This window comes from Camelina sativa, chromosome 4 (genome assembly GCF_000633955.1).
Source record: "Camelina sativa cultivar DH55 chromosome 4, Cs, whole genome shotgun sequence".
In the NCBI taxonomy this organism is placed as follows: Eukaryota; Viridiplantae; Streptophyta; class Magnoliopsida; order Brassicales; family Brassicaceae; genus Camelina; species Camelina sativa.
This window is the reverse complement of record NC_025688.1, coordinates 23343556-23362977: the sequence shown is the minus strand read 5'-3', so window position 1 is coordinate 23362977 and position 19422 is coordinate 23343556. Positions and strand designations below refer to the sequence as shown.

General features: G+C 36.7%; 9 protein-coding genes and 1 non-coding gene across 10 annotated transcripts; 2 read left to right on the top strand and 8 right to left on the bottom strand.

Moving 5' to 3' along the window:
• LOC104782031 (40S ribosomal protein S14-2) lies at positions 650 to 2188 on the bottom strand. The gene is made up of 6 exons (XM_010506846.2): positions 2073 to 2188; positions 1625 to 1747; positions 1492 to 1537; positions 1222 to 1307; positions 981 to 1110; positions 650 to 886 (listed from the first exon to the last, which is right to left on the bottom strand). The coding sequence occupies exons 1-6, from the start codon at positions 2073 to 2075 to the stop codon at positions 819 to 821; spliced, it is 456 nt and encodes a 151-aa protein (XP_010505148.1). The 5' UTR covers positions 2076 to 2188; the 3' UTR covers positions 650 to 818.
• On the bottom strand, positions 2377 to 2456 carry TRNAL-UAG. Its single transcript has one exon. It is a non-coding gene; the product is annotated as a tRNA-Leu (tRNA).
• On the bottom strand, positions 2537 to 3515 carry LOC104782030. Its single transcript, XM_010506845.2, has 3 exons — positions 3179 to 3515; positions 2971 to 3024; positions 2537 to 2886 (listed from the first exon to the last, which is right to left on the bottom strand). The coding sequence occupies exons 1-3, from the start codon at positions 3440 to 3442 to the stop codon at positions 2653 to 2655; spliced, it is 552 nt and encodes a 183-aa protein (XP_010505147.1). The 5' UTR covers positions 3443 to 3515; the 3' UTR covers positions 2537 to 2652.
• LOC104782029 (peptidyl-prolyl cis-trans isomerase CYP18-2) lies at positions 3615 to 5431 on the bottom strand. The gene is made up of 6 exons (XM_010506844.2): positions 5260 to 5431; positions 4920 to 5015; positions 4742 to 4803; positions 4108 to 4241; positions 3899 to 3983; positions 3615 to 3796 (listed from the first exon to the last, which is right to left on the bottom strand). The coding sequence occupies exons 1-6, from the start codon at positions 5329 to 5331 to the stop codon at positions 3751 to 3753; spliced, it is 495 nt and encodes a 164-aa protein (XP_010505146.1). The 5' UTR covers positions 5332 to 5431; the 3' UTR covers positions 3615 to 3750.
• LOC104782028 (glycine-rich protein DOT1) lies at positions 6586 to 7742 on the bottom strand. The gene has a single exon (XM_010506841.1). The coding sequence runs from the start codon at positions 7689 to 7691 to the stop codon at positions 6837 to 6839; it is 855 nt and encodes a 284-aa protein (XP_010505143.1). The 5' UTR covers positions 7692 to 7742; the 3' UTR covers positions 6586 to 6836.
• LOC104784215 lies at positions 10210 to 10866 on the bottom strand. Its single transcript, XM_010509272.1, has one exon. It carries the CDS (start codon positions 10837 to 10839, stop codon positions 10210 to 10212), a length of 630 nt encoding a protein of 209 aa, XP_010507574.1. The 5' UTR covers positions 10840 to 10866.
• Positions 12325 to 12948, bottom strand: LOC104784214. The gene has a single exon (XM_010509271.1). It carries the CDS (start codon positions 12946 to 12948, stop codon positions 12325 to 12327), a length of 624 nt encoding a protein of 207 aa, XP_010507573.1.
• On the top strand, positions 13953 to 15134 carry LOC104782027 (casparian strip membrane protein 1). The gene is made up of 3 exons (XM_010506840.2): positions 13953 to 14311; positions 14548 to 14671; positions 14764 to 15134. The coding sequence occupies exons 1-3, from the start codon at positions 14028 to 14030 to the stop codon at positions 14977 to 14979; spliced, it is 624 nt and encodes a 207-aa protein (XP_010505142.1). The 5' UTR covers positions 13953 to 14027; the 3' UTR covers positions 14980 to 15134.
• Positions 15147 to 16187, bottom strand: LOC104782026 (probable F-box protein At1g60180). Its single transcript, XM_010506839.2, has one exon. It carries the CDS (start codon positions 16121 to 16123, stop codon positions 15179 to 15181), a length of 945 nt encoding a protein of 314 aa, XP_010505141.1. The 5' UTR covers positions 16124 to 16187; the 3' UTR covers positions 15147 to 15178.
• On the top strand, positions 17878 to 19413 carry LOC104782024. Its single transcript, XM_010506838.1, has 4 exons — positions 17878 to 17914; positions 18638 to 18738; positions 18826 to 19131; positions 19212 to 19413. The coding sequence occupies exons 2-4, from the start codon at positions 18640 to 18642 to the stop codon at positions 19302 to 19304; spliced, it is 498 nt and encodes a 165-aa protein (XP_010505140.1). The 5' UTR covers positions 17878 to 17914; positions 18638 to 18639; the 3' UTR covers positions 19305 to 19413.

The following is a 19422-nucleotide window of genomic DNA, read 5'->3' as shown; positions in this document are numbered from 1 at the left end:
GACCTCGAGGGTGATGGTTTTCCCAGTTAGTGTTTTCACGAAAATCTGCATCTTTTGCACGTTTCGTCTTCCTCCTTCGCTTCGCCGGAAATTTCGAAACGGCGTAAAGAATTGTAAAAAACGAAACTTTATACTTTCTCCCATTTCTAGGGTTTTTGTGTTTGATTTACTAAACTGATGGGCCTTTCATTCCAAAGCCCATTAAACTTATGGACATCTCGACATTCCTTATCGTATGACCAAGTTTTTTTCTTTTCTTGTTTTGTTTTTGAGATTCATTCATTTACTCTCTCTCTCTCACACATGTGATTTGACCGCTATTCTTGTTGATTCACGTATTTCATTCGATCGCCTTAGTGTTTCACTCCGGTCATGAACTGGCCATGGGTGAACAAATCGTTGTTAGTACTCTCCCAGAGCAGGGTTTTTTTAGAGCTACCGACCAAGACTCGAAGTCAATAATCATATAGAATATTAAGTTTGATCAATTCAGCTAGAATCTTCATAATTTAGCTTCTCACTAACTAGACAATGAGATACAAACGCTTTGCAAGTTTGATCAACTAAGCTTAAATTCTTCATATTTTTCATACGAGACAACAAAATACAAAAGCACAACATTTTAGTTATGATTGAGAAGTCAGGAAGCTAAAAAAGCCAATAGACGCGTCATATTAAAAAAGCATTGTTTCTCAAATTAACAAAAATCATTCAACTCCAAAACTCTTTCACAATCTAACAAACTTCAAACAAATTGTTCTGACAAAATGAAACACATGGTGGAGCTAAATAGAAACGCTCCCATAAAGCCCAAAAACTCAGAGCCTCCTTCCCCTTCTACCACCCTTTCGGCGGGTACTGTCTGTTGGGATGGGAGTAACATCCTCTGCAATAACAACAACTACAATGTCAGAAATGCTCACTCAAGAAACATGACAACAGTCAATAGCTGGTAGATATTACTAGGTTATGAAGCTTACCGATACGGCCAATTTTCATGCCAGAACGAGCAAGGGCTCTAAGAGCAGACTGGGCTCCAGGACCAGGTGTCTTGGTCTTGTTTCCACCTGTGGCACGGAGCTTCACATGAATGGCGGTGATTCCAAGTTCCTGTGTTTTAAATAGTAGTTAACAAAGCAGTTAGATCCACACACAACTTGGGGACTTTAGTTTCATAATGAAAATATTTTCAAGTGTTTCATTATATATAGTTAGGTGTACCTTGCATCGCTGAGCAACATCTTGGGCAGCAAGCATAGCAGCATAAGGTGAGGATTCATCTCTGTCAGCTTTCACCTTCATCCCACCTAATCAAAATCAAAAGAGAATATTTGAATTCAAGAAGACAGCATACTACTCGAAAGAATAGAACACAAGAGAGGTTGAGAGACTAGATAACACTTAAAAATCTGTCATACCCACTAAAGACTAGAAGGACAATAGCATCTAACTTATTAATTCCTCAGAAATGAAGGATCAACTGATGCTTACCAGTGATACGGACAAGTGTTTCACGTCCAGACAAATCAGTAACATGCTGCAAATTGAAGATCACATCATATGTCAGCTTCACCTAACATAAATGATATAATGGAATCTCTCAATCTTGTGAGAAGAAACTCACAATGAAAGTGTCGTTGAATGAAGCAAAGATGTGAACAACACCGAAAACTTGCTCTCCCTCACGAACAGTAGGTCCAAGAGTCACAGTCTCAACCTTAGGCTCCTTAGTCTTTCTCTTCGACGACTACACAAAAACATACATTCCCACTCACATTTACATTACCGCTTAATTCATAAAAACCAAATCTTCTCCTATATCACTTCAAATCAAACTCAATGGTAATCCAAACATTTTAGCCAGCATGAATCACAAGCCTAAACATTTTTTCTCACTAATACAATCAACCAACAGAGACAAGGATCAAAGGTAATGTGAGTTAGATAACTTCTAAACTCCAAATGACACGAAAATAAGCAGTGGGAAAAACGTAAATCTACATTTTTGTTATCTGAAATCAATCTGAGATAATCAGAGATAAGAGGAAAACTTTACAAGAACGAAGCCTTACCATGGTTAACAAGAGTAGATCGAATTTGAAGAAAGCAAAGAGGAAAAGGCTCTTGGAGCTAGCTGTAGTTCCGCCTACAATACAGAGTTTGGCAAGAGAGAGAGACGACGATGGTAGCAGAAATCGAATTTATATTAGGGTTTTTATGACTTCGGAGTGAGATCGAGAAGCCTTCGTTTAGGGTTTCGAAATACGTTTTGGGCCGAGTCTTACTTGTTGGATTTAGCCCATGTTGATCATAAATTAATAAACGTCGCCGTTTCAGAAATATCGCTGGGAAAAAAAAAGAAATTTTAAAAATATTTGACAACTGTGGGATTTGAACCCACGCCCTTTCGGACCAGAGCCTAAATCTGGCGCCTTAGACCACTCGGCCAAATTGTCATTTGTTGATAGTCTTGCAACATAATTTTATATAAAAATTTGTATAATTGTTTTCACTTTGCGCCCCTAAACTGTTAAACTATGTAATCCACCACTGATGTTTTTTGATAACTAGTATAAAAAAAATATAACTAGAAAGACAGACATAAACAAAGAGATATTGAAAAATATAATTTCATTTTGAAAGAGTCAGATTTTAAGCGATTCGAGCAAGCTCAACAGCTCTTTTCAAAGCACCTAAGAGGCTTCTCATGATTCTTTCTTCTCCCGGAGGTGCTTTGTCTTTCTTCCGTCCATGACGTGTCGCTTGGAACACCAAACCATCCTCTGTTTGGTTAACCAAACAGTCAATGTAAACCGGAACATCGGTTTTGCCTTCATTCTCCATCACGATGAATCCTAACCTTGCTCCTCCACTTATTCTATCAACCTAACATTGATCCAGAGTCAATTTCACATTTTTATTTATAGATTTCGATCAATCACAAATAGGAAGCAATTTATATATGTGTACCTTGAGAGGAACCGGAAGAGGCAGATTGGCTCCTTGGCAAAGACTGTTCGCCCACTGTATGAGAATTACAACACAAAAGAAAAATAAATCAGTTAATTTCAAAAAGTGATCCCGCTAGAAGGAGGGGTCGAACCTCCGAGCTATTAACAGCCACACGCTCTAACCAACTGAGCTATTCCAGCTTTTTGCAAGTTCATAAGATCTATACCTGGAAAAGAAGAGTTTCGAATCTCGCGACATCTGTGTTCCCCGGAAGCTTCATTGTACCAAGAGAAACTCCGTCATCTTCCCCCGCCCTGACGCCTCCGTTTCCCGGCGAAGCATTTGCTACGACCGACTTCTTGATTTGCCGGCGACCCACTACGCCATTCGTCGGAAGCAAACAAGGAATTGATGAACGGCGAAGAGTTCTAGCCGGAGATCGAACGGTAACCGGAGGCGGAACAAAGAGAGCCGCTGCTGTGAAAGACATTTTTCGTGTTGTCACGTCCTTCACAGAGTGAGAGATAGCTTTTTAGAGGATATGAGTTGAAACACTAAAACTCTTTACGACGTGTTCTTTTCTTGGCCGTTGATTGTCCCAAAGGGACATTTGTAAATGGAGAAATTAGGATCTTGATAGGAACGAGGCAAATTACAAGAAGAAATTAAACGGATTCAAAACAGTCTATTTCAATCAAAGTAGAGTCAAAACCAGTCTACAATAGTATCATGTATCAGTACAGAGTTATAACGTTTTTGCTGCTGCTTCTTCTTCTCCTCACCAAAAGCTCGTCTGCTCTAATCGACCACTTTGGTTCTCAGAATCCTCACTTCATGGATTGGCCTGGAAATTTTGGAATAGAAAAGAGATTTTATTTGATTACTCGGTTTTTTTTCCGATGGGTCAACCCTTGATGATTTTGAAAGAAGAGTGAGTAAACTTTACTTGTCAGTGCTATCGGTTTGGACACTACCGAGCCTCTTGATCACCTCCATACCACGGCACACTCTGCCAAAGATTGTGTGCTTTCCTGAAGGTTCATACAAATGTTAAAAAAAATTAGAACAGTAAGTAACACTCTCTTGGTAAACTTGGAAAAGGATTTCTCAATTCTTAAAACAACGAAGCAAGTTTCAGAGATGAATGTGTTTTACCATCCAAGGACGGTTGTGGTGCTAAAGTGATGAAGAACTGACTCCCATTTGTATCGGGACCAGCATTTGCCATTGATAAGATTCCAGCTCCGGTGTGCTTCAACTCTGGATTTATCTCATCCTCAAACTTTGAACTGCGGAAAAGGAACAAATCAAAAAAGAAAACATAAGACTAATTGTAAGAACAATATACGACATGAAAATATCCTACTACAAGCTTCTGGAACACATCAGCGGACCAAAAGCAAGAATGAAACAGACTATAAATGGAGCAGCTAGAGCTTTCACATTATACATGTTGACACTGTCAGTATCAACCAACTTGGGACTTTAAGAACCTTGTGGGAGTCGACTATATAAATCATGTTAAGAAGTTTTGAATATTGTTTTGTTCAATTTCAAAAACGTAACCGATCAAACGAAACGGAAACTAAATGTTACTTGCTCTCAAACTATAATGGAGCTACTTTACTATTAACTTTCATCCAAGCTTGATGTAATCCGCCCAGCCAAAATTAACATAGCTTAACTATATCTAATCCCTTACTAACACACATCCATAGAATCAACCAGCAAAGCTAACAATGATCAAAAAGAAAAGACAAAATGATGAGATAAAGATTGAAACACGTACCCATAAATGGATTGGCCACCTCTTCCAGTTCCAGTAGGATCCCCACCTTGCACAATGAAATCCTGACAAAATAGCAAAAGAAACAAAAAAAAATCCTTAGAACTTCATCACATATAGTGAATGATCTCAGTACAAACGATAAATATACATAATATATTGGAAACAGGACAACACAGACCTTGACGATTCTGTGAAAAAGAACGTTATTATAGTAACCTCTCCGGGATAGCTCAACGAAGTTCCGGCAAGTTCTCGGGGAGTGTTTGTAGTACATCTGAGGAAATTGACACAAAATCAATATAAACCCTAAAACCCTAAAAATTCTAAAATCTTCACGAGGAGAAGTTTCGATTCGAGTAGAATACAATCGGAATGAAGAAACTATATATGAAATCTAGATCCCTGAGTTCGTGTGAGCTCTATATATATGAATGTAATAGCCGGAATTTGTTTTTTATTTTTTCCGTTGATTCGATAGCTAAACAAGAAAATAACAAGGAAGAAAGAGAGACAGATACCTCGACGGTGAAGGGACCCATGGAGGTCTCCAGAGTAACCTCCGGCGGGCTTCCTTCAGGTCTCGCCGACATTATTCAGAGATGGCGGAAGAAGGTCAGAGAGAGAGAGAGAGGGAGAGAGAGAGAGAGGGAGAGAGAAGCGTCTCGTCGGAAATCGAAGCAAGACAAAAGTGTGAGCGATGCTTACTCTTTTATCGGGTCGGATCTGATTCTGCCTCAATTGGGTCGGTAAACCCGAAGATTATAAACATGTTTTGGGCCTAGTGCAGTCCATTGTAATGTGCAAACTCCATCTACCACTTCTATGAATTTTCTTAAAAGATATATATATACTTATTATGATATATTTTTCACACAAATTAATAAACATAAACACTATCAATCTGTTTAATACTATCTACTATATAATATTTCGATAAATCATGGAGTTGATGATCCAAATTTGTATTATGCCTTAAAAGCAAATATATATGATCACAATCTCCATGAGGAAAGAGTTTTCATGCATGTTTCTTGTCGGTATAAGTACACAGTATAAAATTTTAAGTTTACTGAGATACATGTCTAAATTAGCACTACTTGTTTGTACAATAAGTAATTCGCACTTTTGGAAGGTGTACAGGTATGAAATGGTCTTTTTTCCTATAAGTTTTTAATTTAAAAACTATGATTATATTCTACTCTATGTATGTTGATAGTTGAACTTAGGAATTTTTTTTTTTTGTTAAAAAGCATTCAAATTTAAAGCAGAAGAGCAAATGTTTACAGAGCCGAAGTCCAATATTGAAAGCCCAATTAGAAGTAAGAAATTAAAACCAAACAAAACTCATAGTTGTTTTAGAACCAGACTTGAACCAAATAGTTAGAATTGAACCATAAAAACGGTTAGGCAGTAGAACCACCAACGTTGCCAATATTGATTGAGGGTGAAACGGAGTCGAGAGAAAAAAGAATGAGATGTTGTGCGGCGATTAGGGTTTCTCCATCAATAGTTGATCTAGGTAGATCCTGCAAACCAGAGCAAGAGGATGTTTGATGATAGGGTCGGGTTTGAGTCGCGAAATCTTAGGGCTCTGTTTCGCACAATAGAGTCGATATGGTAGACAAGGATGTCCACTGTCTTGAAGTTATTCCGGTGAAGACGATGGTTTCGCTCCGTCCATAGATTGTAGATCGTAGCTTGCCAGGAAGTAAGGAGTAACAGTAGGACCTGGCCTCACGAGCGCCCCGGAAGTTGATAAAAAAACTTGACATGCACACACGAGACGAAGTAGCTAATCACAACATGCATGGATACAACTTTTTCTATCCTATGTATACTGATAGTTGATGAACTTAGGAGTTGGGAACAACTACCTTCATTTATAAAAAAACCTTGACACACACGATACGAAGTAGTTTACAACATGTCAACATGCATGGATACAACTTTTAAACTTCAACAATATATAGCCGCCATTTTACGGCTTATTAATACAAAATATTACTCTATTTATTACCACATTCATATGTATATCGTGTCTTACGAGAAATGACACTTCACTCAATGGCCCTTACACTCCATATAGATATTCTTTTCATGGTGCATAGCCACCGCTGCCTTCTCCTCCACCAGCACCCCCGCCGTGACCATATCCAGATGCGGCAGCATAACCTCCGCCACCTCCTCCTCCTCCTCCAGCCCCACCGCCGCCTCCTCCTCCACCACCATGTCCACCAGCTCCCGCACCACCGCCATATCCCTCTCCAGCTCCACCTCCTGCTCCGTAACCACCACCGTGAGCTCCTCCTTCGCCAGAACCTCCTCCTCCACCGCCACCATTCCCACCGCCTCCGCCACCTCCATGTCCACCGGCAACGGCACCTCCACCTCCATATCCTCCTCCAGCACCACCGCCTTGTCCACCACCGTACCCTCCCCCATGTGCACCGCCACCTCCTCCGCCGCCTCCCGCTCCGCTTCCTCCACCTCCACCATGCCCACCAGCTTCTCCGCCTCCATACCCAGCTCCACCGCCTTCACCGCTTCCACCTCCGTAGCCTCCTCCAGGACCACCACCTCCGCCAGCACCACCCCCGTGTCCACCGCCTCCTCCTCCACCAATATGTCCCTCGCCATACCCACCGGCTCCACCACCTTCACCGCCTCCGTAGCCAGATCCTCCTCCAGGACCACCACCGCCACCTCCGCCAGCACCACCACCATATCCACCACCTCCGCCTGCGCCAATACCACCAGCTCCACCGTACCCAGCACCACCACCTACTCCGCTGCCGCCACCAATACCAACACCAGCATTTAAACCACTTTTGACGCCATATTCAGCGACTTCAGCCTCGGATTCAGAGAAGGAGAGAAGTGCTCGTCTAGCAGAACATAGCCCTAAACCTACAAAGAAACATAGAAAGAAGATATTTTTGTGAATAGCCATATTTCACTCTTTCTTCTTAATATTTAGTTGTGAGATGAGTTTGGCTAGAGAATGTGTCCGTATTTATAGGCATTTCATGAGACCCAACCGCGTTTGTTGCACATAGGATGGATGTCATAAAATTTAACTCGTTGAGGCCCACACCTAACCTATCAGTTTCATTTGGTTATCTTATGTGCTTTTTATCTAGTAATGTCATGATTATGTGTAATACTTTTTACATACAACTACAAACACTGTTTTAGGTTATAATGTTATATTCGGGTTTTAGACTCTTAGGTGTGTATAATTAATTCACAATATGGTGGAACAACAATTGGTTATATATCTTTTTATAGTGGTTCATATAACCGTTAAACATTTATGTTCTTTAGATGTCTTCATGAAATGGTATGTTTAGCTACAAAATACAAATTAGTCATTTCATGTATATATCATATATAATAGTACATTACTCCTTTTATATCAAATTATAATAGTTGTAACACATTGATACTATACATAAATCATTAGACTAGATTTGTACTCATATTTATAAAAACAAGTTTTGATCAGCTTAGAGTTTTACTGAGATGGTTACAAATAAGACAAAATTAATGAGATGGTGCATGAGATACTAAGCTACAATAACATATTCGGTCATAGGTGAGTTGAAGTCTTCCAAAGCTTGAACAAGATATCGATCACTATAGGTAACAACACTTCCCGTAATGTATACCACATATGTTTCATGGGGTTTACTACAGTATCACTTACCAATATACATACGTCGAATCAAACATCTGATGACACTACTAATTTCAGATTCACTAATCACTAAGTAGCTAGTGCCGCTTGTGTGTGTATGTTTGGTTGTCTCCCATATTGCATAAATGACATATATAATGAACTAACTGTACTCTAAATAACTAAATATAATGAATCAGACCTAATTTCTACATATTATCATATTGTTCTTTATGGATATCTGACTCACTCCTATGTCTACACTAACTTTCAGAATTTAAAAATGAATTCCTAACAACTTGTGTTTATTAGTGGCTCCTATAATATTTTTGAACAAGGCAATAGATATAAACGTTGCATAAACGCAATTACATGAATATATGAACTCCAGTTAGTTCACGTTTTAGAATGTCTGTATATTATACATTATCCAGAAGTTTTGAAAAGTTGATATATTTTATTACAATTAAAAAGGCCATGTGAAATTCTCATTATTAGCGTTTTGGCAATGACAATGAAGTGCGCCATCCAGCAAATTAGCAACACTAGAGAGATATTATACTTTCCGATCACATACCCACTTGTTATTCTATGTGTTAAAAATGTTTATAAATACATTTGAACAAAATAAATAGGTAAATTTCATCACAAAAAACTTATTCATGATTTATTATAATGTACTCCTTATTTACGAAAATGATTGAAATTGATGTTTTTTCATTCCTATGTGCTATATTTATGGAGTACATTATATAAATCATGAATAAGATTTTTGGTCCAATAATTAAAATTAAGATCCATACCCACAAAAAAAAAAATCATGGTCCAATATAAGATGATGTCAATTTAGTCTTTTTTTTTCTAAAAAAAATCGTTTAATTGCAACCAAGCATCTTACATACCATATTCAATGTGAATTCATCTAACTAACCACATCAATTCATCAACCCATTATTATATACTATCATGTTAAAAATAAGACAGACAACCGTAATGTAATCGAACGCTAACAATATTGAACCAAAACCGGTTCAAAGTGACTTTGGTTAAATTTTAATTACAATTTACTAAAATCGAACTAACGGAACCTAGCTAAACCAACCCCAAAACTAAACTGAAATGGGAGAGGATTGGCTAAACTCTAAAGAGGTGTCTAAACCGAGTAATAGCAAGGTGGTTTATGCCCGACCATCATGCTATCATCAGTCCGAATTGACAGGTTTTAGTTGGCCGCAAAGTGTTTAGATTTGTACATATGAAAGTGGACCCAACCATTTCACTTTGTTTCCCAAGTGGCTCCTTTAATAAACTTTCAAAAACTTTTGACAAATGGGTTTCGGGCTTATGATTGTCATGAAACATAGAGAGAATCACACTTACACAAAGTTTAAGAACTGATCATATACAAAAAGGGGGAAAATATATTGAAAAATTAAGGACCAAACATTATAATCGGAATGTGCCAACTAAGACTGCTAATTAGTCATCCACAATATGTATGTCTTTGGACTGATAATACTAAAATATAATTTCATACAAATGCACATGTTCGTTATGATCAACCAATATATTATATATATGGTAGCTTAATGGGTTGCTGGTAAAAGAAAATGGTAGCCTATATGGTTGAAAGATTTTACATATTAGCTTTTTGTATGAGACTTTCGAATTTGAAAGTGTCGGTAACAAAAAAATTGAATTAGAAAACGTTAATTATTGAGTTCAAAAAAAAAAGGTCATGATTTTGAACGAACAGCTCTGTCCTCGCAAGACAACCCAACAAAAGAAAGATTTATATCTCAAATTCCCAGAGACGTTCCTTAACACCGAGCTTGCAGCAAACATAGACATCATGTGACGCCAGAACTATCTGATCATAATAAAGTTTGTGAACGCCCCAGTCACTCATACATATCTCCTTATCTTTCCTCACTCCTCTGTGCCCCAAACGCTCCTCCACGATCTTCTCAAAGGAGCTACGCTGGAGCCAAATAGGCAGATAGTGCCTTATGTCGAGAAGTCTCCAGATGTACAACTGATGGTAAAATCTCTCGAGCTTGCCCTGGTCCTGGCTGTTCCAGACGCCGACAAAAGTGATTGTGCGATCTTCCAAGAAACTTCGGAGGACGTTGGGCATGCTCTTACAGTGAGACAACTGGATAATGAGGCAGCGGATACCAACACATAACTGGAGAGTGTCCGGTGGTGGATCGGGACCACCGGGTGTCCATTGGACGCCGAGTCCGACAACGAGAGGGTGTGACAAACGAAGACGGCTGAAGAAGCGGATGCTTTGGATCCATCGGCGGATCACTGAAGTAGTATGAGTGACCGTGACGATCAAACGTTGTCCAAAAAAACCGACGTGGTGTACGTCTCCGTGGTTATGGCGCTTTGGGAATCTTCTTCTGATCCTAGCCATGGCGATTTGAAACCTGCTAACTTAGAGAATCGACAGTGTCTCAAGAGAACTGACACATTTAAAATATATAGAGGCTAATTCATATCCCTTAATTAAATTCTAAAATCTCTTAATACTTATCACCATAATATTATTCTTCCGTTTAGATGTCACCGGCCCACTTCATAAACGAACTTTGTTCTGTATAGCTTGTTTATAGTAGTAGATGGACCGCCGCATCCCAAATTATCTCCAATATTCCTCGCACGACAAACATGGTATATGATGCGCTGCTGACTTTTGCATTCACAAAAGAACATGTATGCCGTGGACATTATGTCAAGGACGGATTCAACAAATTAACGGATACATTAGGTGATAAGCATATATACAAATTAGACAAAATCAAAGATCATTCTTAGATAATTCGAGATAAAATTTAAAGTTGTAAAATAATGAGGTCATCTTTCAGTTTCGGTATTAAAAAAAAAAAGTAACAGGGTTTTGGTATATATAAATAAAAATAACAGTTCACAAATCAGACTAGAAGTAACCATAAAACATGATATTTTCAGTATAACTCCCCAGCTGTACTATATTGTATAATCAAACTCGCCAAGTTATACCAAAAACTCTGAACAGTTAGTAATTTAATTATAAATCCCGGAAATTAGATAAAAAGAAAAACTATTGTAAAACTTCGAACCCTAATTACAAACCATATCATATAACTCCCAGTATCTCACTAGCTCAATCCATATATAAAAATCCTAGAATTGTAAAGAACATATAACCAGAAACTTTCAGTTGAACTAAATTAAGATACGTAACAAATAATCGTTTAGAATCAAGTGCTATAAAAAAACTTACCTTGAAGAGGAAATTATAAGGATGAGTACTCGAATCGTCCAGAGTCGATCTGAGGTTAAATAAGAGAAGACACAGATACAGTTGAAAATCCCCAAAGAAGGCGAGAGCAAATAGGGTTTTGTTATGTTTCGTGATATATACCCATGCCTTCCTTTACTTATATATTTACATTTTTATTCGATTTAGTTATGTTCGTAAATTTAATTACAAGTCTAGTTTTGTTATATTTATGTATAGAGGATATTCTTGATCCCAAAGTAAAATAGCTTTTGTGTATATCTAACTCGTAAATTTCCTATTCACCAAAAAAAAAAAAAAAACTCGTAAATTTCCTTTTTGTTAATATTTCCCTTTTAGCGTTACAATTGTCTCTTTTATAACGTACAAACTTTACATTTAATTCATTTTTTTTTTCTGTTCATGACCAATGTTGACATAAGATTTAAATTAAATAGCGAGCAAGGTTTAATTTCAAATATGAAATTGTCACAGAAGAAAAAGTTCTTGAATTGTTTATTATTGAGTTTAAAGAACTATAAAAATAGAATATTTTCAAACCACAGCTCTTTCCTTGCAACACAACCTACAAAAGAAAGGGTTCAACCTCTTTGGGGGAAAAAAAAAAAAAGAAGAGGTTCAACCTCTCACTTTCCAGAGACGTTCCCTAACACCGAGCTTGCAGCAAACATAGACATCATGTGACGCCAGAACTATCTGATCGTGAGAAAGGTTGCGAACGCCCCAATCACTCATACATATCTCCTTATCTTTCCTCACTCCTTCATGCCCCAAATACACCTTCACAATTTTCTCAAACGAACTACTCACAAGCCACGATACCAGATACTCTCTTATGTCTAGAAGTCTCCAGATCTCCAACTTATGGTCGAATCTCTCAAGCTTTTTCTTGTCTTGGTAGTTCCAGAATCCAACGAAAGTGATTCGGCTATCGGCCAAGAAACTTCGGAGGACGTTAGGCATGCGCTTACAGTAAGACAATTGAATGATGAGGCAGCGGTTACCGTCGCATAGTTGGAGAACTTTCGGAGGAGGATCGGTACCATGAGGTGTCCATTGGACGCCGAGACCAACAACGAGAGGGTGTGGAGAGCGTAGACGGTTGTTGTGGCGAACGGTGTGGATCCATTGGCGGATCACTGAGGCAGTGTGAGTAACCGTGACAATCAAACCTTCTCCAAAGAAATCGACGTGGTATTGGTGGTGAGTATGGCGCTTTGGGATTCTTCTGATCCTAGCCATTGTTGATCTGATTTGAAAGAGATACAGAGAAAGTGAGAGATAGACAAGGTTAAATAAGAGATATCAATCCGAACGTTCAAGATTACGTTACAGAATTTGAATTCAGAACAAAATAAAAAAAAATGTAGAAGAATATATATGATTTTATCAACTACATATCTAGGGGAATATTTTGCTAGAATATAGCAGCTTAATTAAGGAGATTATGATGTTATTTTATTTTGGTGTTAATGTAGGAATTAAGACTTGATCCTTTTTTTTTTTTGGGCAAACACACCTGATCGAATTAGAAAGAGTTATATGGTAGTACCATAATGGTACACTTGGTAATTAAGCTCTGTTATTTCCTGAAAATATTTTACAGAATTTATAATTGTATCAAAAGGAACTAAAATTGTGTATTATTATGTTGATATTTAATTACCAAACTAATTTTATAATTGAGCAAGTGCCAATTTTTTTCAAAAATAATTTTGTTTTTCAATTTATATTAGTCAAATTAGTTTTTGATAGACAAAATTCGATAATGATCCATATAAAAGAGTAAAATAAAAACATAAAATCAAAGTTATAAAGAACTAACTAGTCATTGACATTGCATACATGATAACCATATTATAATTTTGTGCTTCGCTTGAAAAAAAAAAAACTAACTAGTCAAAAGTAGTTTTAGTCGTTAGATAAACAAACATACAATTGGCAATAAAATGTAACATAAACAACACATTACTAAGCTCTTTGTGCCTACGAACGGATACCAACTTCATTAGTTTACAATTTCTTTTTGAGTTCAATTGTTTAGCTCAAACCCAAGTACAGTAAGTGGGGGAAAGTAAGAAGCAATGAACAACTCCTCTCCCCAGTCTAACAAATCAACTAAACTCAATATCAAACCATTTTAAAAAGCCAATCATTAATTAGCTACTAATTATTCCTAATTAACCACTGCATAATTATACAAGCACTATATAAACTCTGGTCCATCTTCCATTAGTTTCCCACCACAACTACAAAACCTTCCAATACACAACACACAAAGCACACAACTTAGTCTTTCTTAAACCCCCAACTACAAGAAAATGACGAAAGAGTCCACCACCATTGACGTCGGCGAGCCAAGCACCGTGACCAAAAGTTCAAGCCATGTCGTAGTTGACGGGAAGAAGAAGAAGGGATTTGTGGCAGCCGCAGCAGGAGGTGGCGCCAAGAGAGGTTTGGCCATATTCGATTTCCTCCTCCGTTTGGGGGCCATAGCAGTCACCATTGGGGCTGCCTCTGTCATGTACACCGCCGAGGAGACTCTTCCCTTCTTTACTCAGTTCCTCCAGTTCCAAGCCGGTTACGATGACCTTCCCGCATTTCAGTACGTCCATTCCTATCTTCTTTCTATATAATTACTTATTTTACTTCATATTTACAAAACTAATTAATGCATGCAGTATATCTTTAAACAAGGTGAAACATATCTCTAGTTTGATATATATATATATATAGTGTACTTAAAATCATATATTTAAATTCGAAGTCAAGTCATGTACCGGTTATATATCATTGTGATTTGTGAGGTTAGTGACCTAATAAGTTATATATTATCTGAAGGTACTTTGTGATAGCCGTAGCAATAGTGGCCAGCTATCTCGTCCTTTCACTTCCCTTCTCCATCATAGCTATTATCCGTCCACTCGCTGTTGCGCCCCGGCTGATCCTCCTCATCTTCGATACCGTAACATACCTTATAACTCTATTAATCATTTCTTTCTTAATTTCATATAACTCACTCTCTTTTATGTTATGGTGCATGTTATATATATAAAGTTGGTCGTGACGCTCAACACATCAGCAGCAGCAGCGGCAGCATCAATCGTCTACCTTGCACACAACGGCAACCAAAGCACCAACTGGCTCCCCATCTGTCAGCAGTTTGGAGATTTCTGCCAGAACGTTAGCACCGCGGTTGTAGCCGCTTCTATCGCGATTCTCTTCTTCATCGTTCTCATCATCATCTCCGCCGTCGCTCTCAAGAGGCATTGATATATTTCCCCTTTTTTTACAAGTGTCAAGACAGTAATGTACGGGACTAGTGGTTCTTCTTGTATATGTGTTGTGGCTTTGTGCTTTGTGTAACATGAGAATTGGTATTATTGTGTGAAAATGTAATTGAAGAAGTTGTTTTTTATGTTTTTTTTTTTTAAATTGTCTCTTGGGTCAATTTACTAGAAGCTTCCGATATTCATTTAGAGGTTCTCCAAAGACAAAACACAACAAAAGAGACAAAGCCTAAAATCCCAAAAGATACAGTCAAAATGGCAAATACCGATTCTACCCTCATCTTCTTCTCCTTCATCTCTCTCTTCTTCTCAGTAAACTCTTCGTGACTCCTCTTCGATTCTACTTCTCTATGTCTTCCATTTACCCTTTTACCCTCCATTACCTTCCTCAAAATTACCAAACTATCCCTACCGTTCAAATGCGTTCCCTCCATCTTCTCAACCTTGAGACTCACCTCCCTCACGTGCATCTCCTCCTCACCGCACGTGACCACCGTGATCACACACTCCACCGTATCCACCACCGTCGCGAACTGCGCCTCCAGTTCTCCGCTTATCCAGTTCCTCTGCACAGACACCGGCCGGTGACTCGACAGATTCGCCGCTCGTTTCCCGATTGGATCAATCACGATCCAGCTCAGAGTCAAATCCTTCTCCAGAACACGACACGTGTCCTCCGTCCTCGGCCTTCGTTTAATCGGCGTCGCAACCGTATCCTTCGCGTCCACCAGATCGATCCTCAACGGCGAGCTCTTAAACCACGCCGTCGTGGTCTCCGTCTTCACGACTCTGCTGAGAATCAATTCCCCTCTGTAGCGAAGATCAACGGTGGAGATCAGTTCCGGAAACGGACGGTCGAGATCAGAGACTGAACCGGCGGCGGTGGTTGTTTCCATTTCCACCATAGAATACGCGTCGGAGAAAAAAGAACGAGAACCGCCGTCGGAGCAAGAAGGCCACGTGGATCGGCAGATTTTGGACCAGAGGATCTCGTTTGAAGCGAGACTGTGAAGATGTGAGGAGACGCACGAGACGGAGGCTAAGGTTGCGCCGTCGAGACGTGTCAAGATGTGAGACTCTATGATGTCCTGATGGACGGTGGAGATTAAATCTGTTACGGTAGCCATCTCTGTTTCAGTGATTAATTTACTAATTGGGGAGTGATTAGTTAATGATGTTTTGGTTAATCAGTGAAGGGGTATTTATATAAGAGCGTCAAAGTCTTTTTATTTGCCAAATTGGTCCATCTTTTTTTTTTACTTTATTACAATAGTACCGCTGCTTAAACTGGCAAGTTGATATGTTTTTTTTATAACAAAAATATCATTAACGTCATTTTCGCTAGTATAATAAATAATTGACGCAATTATGTTGACGTTGAAAAGAATAATTTAAATGTATAAATTGATTAGAATAATATTTGTGATTGGAAAGGATATATGTGATACATGATTTCGTTTAATTTAATTCAACTTTTTATATATTGTTGTATAAATTTTGTGTACAAATATTATAGATTTTTTGAAAATTAAAATTACATGATTAAGGAGATTATAAATGAATTTTAGGACGAATAGGAGAGGTCTAATCCCAATATTAGCTGATTTATGCATCTGAGTTAATACAAAATAAATTATGTGTCTACTTATTTTGTTTCTTTTAAGCTAATCAAAACAGGATATTTGAATGAAATTATAAAGTTTTTTTCCATAGAAAATTGTCCAAGAATACTTAGCCAAAGCATCACTTGGAAGGCGTTAGATTTCCGGACAACTTTATTTATCAACTAGAGAAGTATGTATATATATATTCTATTCAAAATTTACATACCTTTTGTCAATGATACATATTATTATTCAACAACTGGTATTGTTTGTCAAACTATGTTTACTATTGGAACAGACAGTCTTAAAGATGCTAATTTTAGTCATCGTTTCCTTTAATAATAGTAGTTAAAATTTCTTTGATGTTTAAAGAAGCGATGGGAAATCTTTTCTTCTTATTTTTTTTTTTGAAAAAGATATGGGAAATCATTGCACTGGGGAAAAAAATTATAAAAACATTTGTCTTGCAAATGAACAAGTAAATAGAAATATTTATTGGTTTCACTTATAAATCTCTTTTGTACACAAATGAGTGCTTACTCGTAGAGCTCTGATGATTAGCTTCTGTAGAAAAGACATGAAAGTACAGGCGCAACTAATGTCAGAATCCTTAAAAGTGTTTATGCAAAAAAAAAAAAAAAAACATAAAGTGATGAAGATCAAAAACGTACACACATATGCGACGAGACATTCACAAACAAAGGAGTCATAATTCATAAAGATACGTACGAAGGTGGGAAAGGGATATGGCCCATGTTGACCTCTTGTATTTGTTTGTTCAGCCAGTATTATAAATTAAATATATATGATATCATACATTCTTGTTTCTATCACCCGTAATTTCAATTTAAACTAGCAAGGGTCGGCTCGGCTACATAGCGTTAGCAAAATATGAGAGAATTGTTGGATATTTTAGTTTTTTGGTTGATGGAAAAAAAATGCCGGCGCAAACTGACACAACGATATTTTTAGTATTTTGGTAGTGAATGGAAGCAGATAATTTGCGGTTTTAAAAAAAAAATAATCAAAACCGTATAGGTATAGCCAATCAGAAGAAAAAGAGTTAATGTGCGTTTTAAAAAAAAAAAAAAAAAAAAAAAAGCGGATTGTTGAGAAGATAATAACTTGGACCGCGTTTCAAAAAATTAATGGGCAATAACCAGCAGATTTCTAGACCGCAGTTAATAAATGTTTCCTTTAATATATTTTTTAATATTAAAATGTACTATATATGAGATATCTATCTATGCTACAAACCTAAAAACTATAATCTCTCCCTTCTCTCTCTCACAAACCCACGATTCCCCCTTCTAGGTAATGTTCTTTTCTTTTTTCTAATGTTCTTTCTTTTTTAATCACTCTCACATTTTTTATTTTCTTTAGATATTTTTTATCAAAACCTAATCTCCTCTCTCTCAGATTTGACTCTACTCCATTAAGATAATGTTTTTTTAATCACTCTCATATTATTATTTTTTTATTGACAAAACTATTCTTATTTTTTTATAAAAACAATGTTATATAGGTTTTGTTTAATATATTTTTAAAATGAATTAATGAAAAAACACTTTTAAATGATTTGTTAAATTTTAAATTTATAAAAACTGATTTAAAGTGCAGTTTCTATGTCAATAAATAGAGTTGTAGTATGTGTTTTAAGTTGAAAATTAATAAAAATAATAATCTTATTGTTCAGTAAATAATACTATTGTGTATGCTATTTAAATATCATAATGGTTATTAAAACACCCATGTATTAATTATATTGTTATTTAAAAAAAAATTTGTAATCCAGTTTACTTATTTTTTTTTAAAATTATACATGTTAGTTTATTTATATAGCAATTGAACATTTTCATTATGTTTCATATCATCTTTAATTTTTTTTCCTAACTAATATATAAATATATATATATATATATGAAAATATATATTAGTTTGGAAGTAAAACTATATATTTAAAAAAATTCTTATTAACAATAAAATTATTAATACTTTATTAAATGTATAATAACCAGTGACTTTCATTAAATGTAGATATGTCTTCTAATCGTCGAATAAACACAAATCCTTCTAGACAAACAAGTTCAAATCAACCAACCGAAAATTTAACTCCTCCTACGGAAACAACAGTACGGGTAAATTTTTTTTAGCTTTTCTTTAAAAACTTAAAATAATAGTTATATTTTATATAATATGTGACATTATATTTTCAAAATTTGTAGAACAAAGACAAGTATAAATGGTCGTACATTCAGGAAAAAACATTAATTCAATTGTTCGACGAAGCAATTGCGATGAATAATTATACTCTTAAGAATCCTACTGCTATCGGTAGAGAGTATATGGTAGAAAAATTTAACCAAGCATTCAACATGAATATAACTTATGGATTCTTCAAAAACAAACTTGATGAATTCAAAAAAAGTTACAAGAGGTGGAAGGTTCTTACGCATAAAACCGGAATCACGGTTGATCATGATACATCCATGATATATGCATCTGACTCATGGTGGAAGGATCAAAAGTTTGTAAGTATAAATAATCCTTCTACTCATCAAGATATGTTTTAAATTTTGGTACTACAAATCTAAATAATTTAAATTTATAGGGATGCAAAGTAACAAAAAGCTTGAACCGAAAGCCACCTCAATTTTGGGATGTGATGCAACGATGTTTCATATTACATGATGTTCAATCATAATCTCAACACTCTGCTAGACAAAGAAGATAACAGTTGATGAACGAGCATGCAAATGATGAAGAGGATCATGATGATTCAGACAGCGATAGTGGTGACGTTCCACCTCAAATTCCTGTGA